Genomic DNA, 8,132 nt, shown 5'->3' with positions numbered 1-8,132 from the left:
ATGTGACTTCTCATTCATGTGACATTGTCATGTCACATGAATAGTGCGGCCAGCCTGTAGCTGGCAGCCACTCATATGACTGGCTCGATCAAGAAAACGACATAGTCAACCACCGGCAGGCATGTATTGGTGGTTGATTGCTTTACTCAACAACCCAATAGCATGCCCGCATGATGCCCACGGACGAGTGACACGGTCAGCAAAACACGAGCCTCACCATGAGAGTACTGGCATAATTGCCCCGGTAACACGAAATTGAAGTTCCGAACGACGAAGTCGATTTTCCTAAGGGGACGAAATTGAAGTTCCAAAGGTGTACTCGACGAAGTTGAAAGTTCTATGACGAACTCGAAGGTTCGAGAGTCGAAATTGAAAGTTCTATTAGAACGAACTTGAACTTCCTATCGACTTCGGACGAACTTGAAAGTTCTATGACGAAGTTGAAAGTTCTAATTGCGAATATGATCTGCCCGTTTCGGATTCGTACCTCCAACTTCGTGCGACCCGACGAAATTGATGGTTCCAAAGACGAACTAGATGTTTAAAAGGTGTAGATCGGTCCTTGCACCGAGTATTCCTGCCATTGCTCGGGTGCATCACCGTTGAAAATAGCAATGATATCGGTAGAGGTAACCCAGGCCACCGTGAATACCAGACAGTCACTTGCTGAAGGTTCGACTGATTCAAATGTACTGCATAATAAGAGGGACCACCAAAGGCGAGCGAGACTATACAAACATGAGTATTGCTGGAAACATAGACAAGGCTTACAAAGACTTACGTATCTATCCCTCGTATCGAATCAGAGAAAAGTATGGCAGGTTGATACTGACGAAGAGGCTGTGAGATGGTATGCGCCTGAGCTGTCGTCTCAGTGCACTTGGAGCCTTAGGTAATGTGCTTACCACATGACCCTAACTATAACGTGATGACCTCACCATTGGCCAGATCCTTTATTCCCGGATAAAGAGCATACAGTCTAGACGGGACAGAAACGCAACCCCGTGTAGGAGAGCAGAAACTTGCCACACATGCGTCAAAGGTTATGCACTGTTAAATAGAGACGACGTTCTTCACTCACTCCTGAGGTAATGACCATTGTTCATGCTTCTCTGTGCATACAGTTCACCATGTTCCCTTCCCTGCGATGGTAGCTCGTCCTCATCATCTTCATCACTGTCCTCAGCTGACATCCTGATGGGATCATGCTCTGCATCGGAGTCGCTGTCAAACCTAATATCACATCACATAGTAAATTCATCAGTAATATCAATTCCATAACAAACAGCGGTGGTCATGCTCCTACCATAATAGAGTAATGACCAAGCCCAGGGATCAAACCAACTTCTACTCAAATGGTCATAATACCTTGCTCAGTAGTATTACCCCGTCCATTCCTTCTTGCCTCTCCTAGGATGCTCATCCTGTTTACTATTCTGTCCCTTCCCCTTGAAGTACTCTTCATAGCGGAAGTCCTTGGACTCGTTGAACGCCGCATGAGGGGCCAATGATGCCGATATCGGACATGGAATCAGAGACCCGTCCGGTTGGACTCTAACAGGCTTACAACACGTGAGACCCCGGAGACTGCTCACCTATACGGTAAACTATTCCGCCTGTTCCTGAGCCCTACAGCATTCATAGGCCCCCATATCGGCACTAGGTGGTGTACTGGTACATCCCCTTTATATTTCATCAATACCTACACCATTGCTGCTCGCCACAGTAGCAGTATCAACACCCATTACCCCATCCATACGAGAGAAATGTTGATGCTTAGTCCCCTCGACCCTCCATGCACACATGCATCTATTGTAGTCTTGTGAGCAGGCACTACCGCACCGACCATCCTGGCAGCCTTTCTTCGGGTCGTGCTGCCTAGCACAACACAACATGATGACGACCCCAGCAGAAGAGTATTACTACCATCTTATGGCAGCTCCCCTCGTCCTTATCTTAATACCTTCCAGTTGAGCCATAGCTATACATAGCAATGCCCTACCTCCATTTCGCCAATCCGTGATAGTCTCTGTAGGTGGATATTAAACCATAAGACTACGAGTTGATCCCGGGTACTACTTGGTATCAATATATGGGGTATTTTATGGGTCTTAAAGACTGGATCATCGAGCTCCTTGCCATGAAACCATCGACCGCGGAACCCTATCTTCTTGGGAATATCCATCTTGCGCCTCTTGGCCCCCTTAGTGGTCAGCTGTTTGGGCAACATTGATAAATATAATCGAAACTATAACACCCCACGTAAACGGCAATACGACAGCTACTAGTGTCAGTGTTGTAAATACGGTAGAGGCTATACCATTAAGCACGACTAGCAATATTACAGCTACTCTATATAGCTACATATTACATTATTAGATCATTATTACATTATTAGTATTACAGCTACTCGGTATAGAGGATGCCGATATCATACATACAGTAGAAACTAATGCACCAAACTCAGACGGGAGTATTACAGCTAATCGCGAGTCCAATTTATTGCATCGGAAACACAAGATCGGAGACAACGACAGAAAATATTCACTGCAAAATACACTAGATACTTACGGGGTCATCATCATCTTCTTGTTGCTGCAACCATCCCCCCTTGAAGCCTCCTCTATCCACCACATTGATGAGGTCAGGGCCGCCTTGATGTACTATTACACCATCCTGCATTACCAACACCCTAGTGGGGTGTAGCTCATCCAGCATTCGCTTGTAGTGGGATACTATCAGCATCGTTATGGACGGATCCACCTCACGTAAGGACCGGAGGGTGGTAGCTACCTGAAATAGGAACTACTATCAACGCCATGAACCGTCCGTTAACAAGATATGATACACTGTGGTTGTCTTATCGACTTTCCAGACATTAATGAGTTACCATGATGCTAATGAGCCCTCCCTCGAGACTCGAACTTAATAGCGTCGTACTATTCACTCAAGTGAAAATGTCAGCAACAGTGCCCCTTCCCTCACTACCTGTCTTAGAGCATCTACGTCGAGGCCACTATCGATCTCATCAAAGATGCACAGTCTAGGTCGTAGCACTACTGCATGTAGGAGCTCTACACGTTTCCGTTCACCACCCGACATTCCTGTATTAACAGGTCTGTCCAGATACTCCAACAGCTCTTCCCCTCGTTCGACCTCCATCAGCCGAGACTTGGCGAAGTCATAAAACTCAAAGGGCGATAATTGTGGTAGATTCTTGGCCTGCCTGGTTGCATTCATTGCTGCATGCAATAAGGTGAAGTTAGTCAAACCAGGCACCTCAACAGGGGCCTGCCACGACATGAACAAACCAAGCTTGGAGGCACGCTCATCGACATCCAGGGACAACACATCCTCCCTATTCATTTCAACTCCACCATGAGTAACCACATATTGCGAGTCGCCCATCAGGGTTCGAGCGAAGCTACTCTTGCCGCACCCATTAGGGCCTAGAAGGGCTACTACCTCACCCGGTTCGAGGTCGAGGGTGACCCCATTGAGGATAGGCATCTCGGGGTCCTCACTCAAGACGGTATGCAGGTTCGACACGTGCAATCCCGAGGGTGATTCTGCTGGGGCATTCGACCCCTCACTCGCCCTCATTCGTATTCGACCCATAACCCGACTCGCAGCCCCCACCGCACCACTGATAGCAAGGAGCTGTAGGGCACGCTGAGCTAGAGAGAATGAGATTATACCTCCATCACTAACGCTACTAGCAGGCACGCTAGCATAGGGAACCACCCCACTGGCCGTCATGTGGCCAAGTGATGATGACGACAGCGGGGCAATAAAGAGACTCGCTGTGAAGGCGACTGATGAATACAACAGGTAGCACCCCATGAAGAGTAGAGTTAGCCCTGGTAGGGCGGCGGAGCGACGCAGATATGATAAAGGAGGAGGAGGGCGCATAGAAAATACAAAGGGAAGACCTGTACACGTCTACCTCGACTCTTACCACAACACACTCAAGTACGAAACAATTATACATGCTCCACCGTTAGTGAGTTACATAGGCCACTACAGCGCACTGTGGCACCGATCTCCATCCTGAGAAGGGGTAGAGCCGGGCCTGCACACATAGAGTACCACACGTGCGTCAACACTACCTATCCGTGTTGAGTATCACGACTGTACAAGGAAGGACATGGCCTATGTTCTCGGCTCTCGCTCTGCCTTGTGCAAAACGTCGACGGTGCCATTGATAGACAGATCACTTCAACGTAGACCCCTGCCACCTTATGATAAGGTCCTTATCCTCACCCAGCGGTCGATTGAAGCTCGCCAGCAACAACGGGCCATTTTCATCACATATCCCTCATACCTCCAGACCGATAGAGATCGATAGTGAATACCACACACTTGGACCCAGAAGGCATATAAAGACCCTCGAGCCGTTGTGGTGGAGACGAGGACGACAGTATGTGCCGCATTGCATCAGCTGTTACCAGCATGCCCCTTCCTACTAATACCTTTCCTGACCCTCTTATTTGAAAGCCCGAGCCCTCCATAATAGCATTCATATAAAAAAAGCTGAGCAATGACAAGTCAGTCCAACCCTTCCTCCTCCTCTATTGAGCTCAACAGTAGGGGTAAAAGCAATGATAAAACTGATCGGTGCTAATCATCATCATTTTCAACATCTAATTCAACTAGTGACATATTACACGAGTCAGCATCCGTCTCCACCACAGCAACATCTTCAATCCTTGACGGTGCATCCTCAAATTGGCGGAAAAGTGCAGGCGTCGCTCCGCCGCATTTTGGTAAATCATACATAGCCTCCTTTATTTTGTTGGTTTCCTCAGTGATAGAGGTAAGGAAATCACCAATAGAAGATACTATAGGCATGTTGGCTACGAAGTAGGTCTTGGCGGGGACCTTGTACCTGAACACCATCAACGGTGGGAGCCGATGACCTAGTACTAATGAGCATCACCAGGCAATAGCCCTCTTCCTCTCTTGGAGATACATGAACAGAGCGAGCCTCGCCATGCGGTTGTCAAGGAGGAAGTCTACCACGGCTTCCAGATGCTCCCAAAGATCGGGACCTAGCGACAACTCAAATACGACCACGAGTTGGCAAAGGAGTGGTATCGAAATCATCTCCCCTCGAGATTGCTGATATTCTTGGTCCCTTAGCACCTGCTAAAGCCTGGGACATGTCCAAGAACTCAATACCCCCCTCCAGAAAGGCATCCTTCTCCGACTTGGATCGTCTCTTTTTCTCAACATCCCTGGTGGCCAGGGATTCCTCCGCGGCCTGTATCGAGCTAGTCTACCGTTATCATGCGTTCTTGTCATTACCTGATTCCTGGCGAGATTCTCTTCCGCGAGCTCCTTGGCTGCAGTCAGAGCTTTTGTCGCATTGTAGAGCACATAGTCATTCTTCCGCATGGCCTCAGCCGCCTCAACTATATCGAACCTGTAAAATATGCCCGCACCAGGGATCGAACCTGCACGATTTCTCCACTCACCCCTTGTCACGCACGAGGCATGCCAACTCGCCCAAATGATCTCGTGAGAAGTCCGTTAAATCGAGTCGCTCTCGTGGCTTCTCGGGTTGAGCAACCCCCTCCTCTATTTTAATATTCGCTACCATCACAGTGGACGACTCAGCCTCTTCCTCCGCGATCTCCTACTGACAACTATCGACTACGATCACTACAGCTCCCCCTCACCTCCTTCCTGCACATCCGACAGGCCTGTTCTTGCCCCGTACCATGCACAACGTAAACGCCCTTGTCCTCACATAAGGGGCACTCTACCATACTACTTCCCACTGTAAGATCCTGCTGTTGTTGATGATGCCTGACCCCCAGGGCTTGTATGAATATAGGACATATTTTCACGGCAGTCTTGGCCTAATGTAAACCTCAACTATCCTCACCTCAGTTACCCTCAGCTCACTTTCTTGGCTGCAGGCTCTTGCACGTCAGCGATGGACCCATCCAAATTAGAAGAATGCCCACTGGAATCGAAGGAAGGGTCATCCAAACCAGGAGAAGGCCCACTCGACTCTGGGGAAGGCCCACTCCACTCTGGGGAAGGCCCACTCGACTCTGGGGAAGGCCCACTCGACTCAGGGGAAGGCCCACTCGACTCAGGGGAAGGCCCACTTGACTCAGAGGAAGACTCTCCCGTTTCAGGGGAAGGCTCTCCCGAATCAGGGGGAGGGTCATCCACGTAACCACTAATGGGCGAGCCTTGTGAGGAGTCCTGTAGCTCTACCACGTCAACTGTACTGGACACAGAGTGGATCTCATGTGGACGACTATCCACCAAAGACATCCTCATCGCCTCCAGCACCTCCCTCTCATCCCAGCCATCATCCCCACCCCCTTGAGCCTCTGCCACTGCCACTGGCTCCTCTCGCTTGGACAGGCCCGAGCTACCGCTAGAGGCACTCCCCGTAGTTGACTCAGTGTGTGCCGCATCACCGTAATATTGCAGTAGACGGTCGATGAGTTCCTGCTTCCGAAGACCACTACTCTTAAGGCCGATCGCTTTCATCTCCTCTTTCAACTCTACCACTTTGAGCCGTGTCAGACCCTCTCTGGTGGGAAGGGGTAACACAGCGTTGTCCATCACAAGACGGCGGCAAGCTTCGTAGAGGGAGGGTCAAAGGAGCCGCGGAATAGTACAAAGACTGTTCAAGGAGTGACAGCCTACTACTACTACTACTACTACTAATACTGCTATTACTACTACTACTACTACTACTACTACTACTACTACTACTACTACTACTACTACTACTACTACTACTACTACTACGCAACATGCCCCAGAGGGCCAATTGCGAGACGGACTACTACTATAACTACTGTTCCAGTCATAAGACTCAGAACTACCACTACTTTCATAGCAATGATACTCAGCATACAAAAAGAATTTGATGAGGACAGAATCTCCATAGGGAGGGACGAGGTACTAAGAACAACAGGACGGAGGATTAGAAGACTGTGAAATAATGACCGTGCTCATTCTGGGTATAACATAAAGTCTTGGAAAAAGCTACAACTATCGCGAGGGGTAAATGATAAAAAGTAATCGACGACGGCGAACCGTACTCGTGTCACGTTCTGGAAAAACGAGAGAACACAGGTGCAGATGGATGCAGCTGAGTAGGGATCGATCCCCCAGGGTCCAATCCTAGCTTAGCCACAGCTACCGTCACACCCTGTAGGGACCTCTTTCGACCTGTATAGAGGAATGCTCATTATTTTGCTTACAAGTGGCCGCCGCCTACCTTTGTCCACGAACTGACTGGTGACCGAACCCAGCTCTCCACAATCCGAGTTATGGCCACCTCCCACTACAAGGATCGGTGGGGATTGTGATGGTGATAGCGGATTCCCATTGAGAGTTGGTGAAGTGGGAGGGCTTGCAGGCTTGAGTATTACTGACATATGAGAAGACTCTGTCGTGTGCTTATAGGTCCTAATATATGCTCCCACGCCCTATTGCTACACAGTTGCAACCCGTGACCGAGCTCTACGACGATTCCTTCAACCTCACTAGCAGGGAGCGTGCCGATATCACAATCGCGTGAGGTTGGGATCATTAAGTTTATACATAATACCGCTACACCATCAATTCATAGCCAACTCGCGATGTGAATACTCATAACCCTTCCCCCTCATCGAGAGCTTTATCTACCAACCCCTTACTACAACAGTTATCCAACCAGCCGACAAAAATTAATTTCTCTACAACTACCGGACCCCAAAAACTCACTGCCATTTCTCTCAGCCGTGGACAGCAACTCGTCCTGTACATGCATCCTATCAGTTGGGTTACCCATTTTAAGGGTAACCTTAACCCCAGGGTGCTGTGTCTCCAACCTCTGTACTGTGTCCTGTACCGACTGCAACAGCTGTGAGCCTGTGAGCATGGTAAATTCATGCATCTCCACCACTAGCAATAATACTACTCTTGTATCCTATCGATAAAATATCCTCCTGCTGTCCAAACTGCCATGGTTGAACAGGTATCTACTCACATAATGCTCAGTACTCCATATCCCTCCTACCACTACTATTACATAGATAATCACTACATTAGCTCCTCTACCATCACCAGCTGCCCTAGCTAACACAAATGCCATGGACAATGCCCGAAGTGCTCCC

General features: G+C 48.9%; 4 protein-coding genes across 4 annotated transcripts in view; all 4 read right to left on the bottom strand.

Annotated features, from left to right (window-relative positions):
• Nucleotides 1-1,073: 1,073 nt before the first annotated feature.
• On the bottom strand, nt 1,074-2,230 carry Pmar_PMAR007500 (conserved hypothetical protein; the record flags this gene model as incomplete). Its single annotated transcript, XM_002764887.1, has 6 exons — nt 1,074-1,233; nt 1,387-1,554; nt 1,596-1,702; nt 1,749-1,878; nt 1,927-2,029; nt 2,080-2,230. 6 exons carry the CDS (start codon nt 2,228-2,230, stop codon nt 1,074-1,076), a joined length of 819 nt encoding a protein of 272 aa, XP_002764933.1.
• Nucleotides 2,231-2,544: 314 nt separating this feature from the next.
• Pmar_PMAR007499 (ABC transporter, putative) lies at nt 2,545-3,759 on the bottom strand (the record flags this gene model as incomplete). The annotated part of the gene is made up of 3 exons (XM_002764886.1): nt 2,545-2,547; nt 2,572-2,793; nt 2,989-3,759. 3 exons carry the CDS (start codon nt 3,757-3,759, stop codon nt 2,545-2,547), a joined length of 996 nt encoding a protein of 331 aa, XP_002764932.1.
• Nucleotides 3,760-4,617: 858 nt separating this feature from the next.
• Pmar_PMAR007498 (hypothetical protein) lies at nt 4,618-6,987 on the bottom strand (the record flags this gene model as incomplete). Its single annotated transcript, XM_002764885.1, has 9 exons — nt 4,618-4,888; nt 4,940-5,051; nt 5,146-5,263; nt 5,308-5,425; nt 5,478-5,638; nt 5,682-5,864; nt 5,911-6,605; nt 6,861-6,933; nt 6,979-6,987. The coding sequence occupies 9 exons, from the start codon at nt 6,985-6,987 to the stop codon at nt 4,621-4,623; spliced, it is 1,737 nt and encodes a 578-aa protein (XP_002764931.1). The 3' UTR covers nt 4,618-4,620.
• Nucleotides 6,988-7,626: 639 nt separating this feature from the next.
• Nucleotides 7,627-8,132, bottom strand: part of Pmar_PMAR007497 (hypothetical protein) — a gene marked incomplete at both ends in the record, with an annotated part of 7,874 nt that continues 7,368 nt past the window's right edge. The window contains 3 exons of the mRNA XM_002764884.1: nt 7,627-7,658; nt 7,741-7,887; nt 7,937-7,997. Of these exons, the coding sequence (XP_002764930.1) occupies nt 7,627-7,658; nt 7,741-7,887; nt 7,937-7,997 (240 nt within the window). The remainder of the gene's footprint in view (nt 7,659-7,740; nt 7,888-7,936; nt 7,998-8,132) is intronic.

Source organism: Perkinsus marinus, assembly GCF_000006405.1.
Source record: "Perkinsus marinus ATCC 50983 genomic scaffold scf_1104296976014, whole genome shotgun sequence".
Lineage (NCBI taxonomy): Eukaryota > Perkinsozoa > Perkinsida > Perkinsidae > Perkinsus > Perkinsus marinus.
This window is presented reverse-complemented; position numbering and strand designations above follow the sequence as displayed.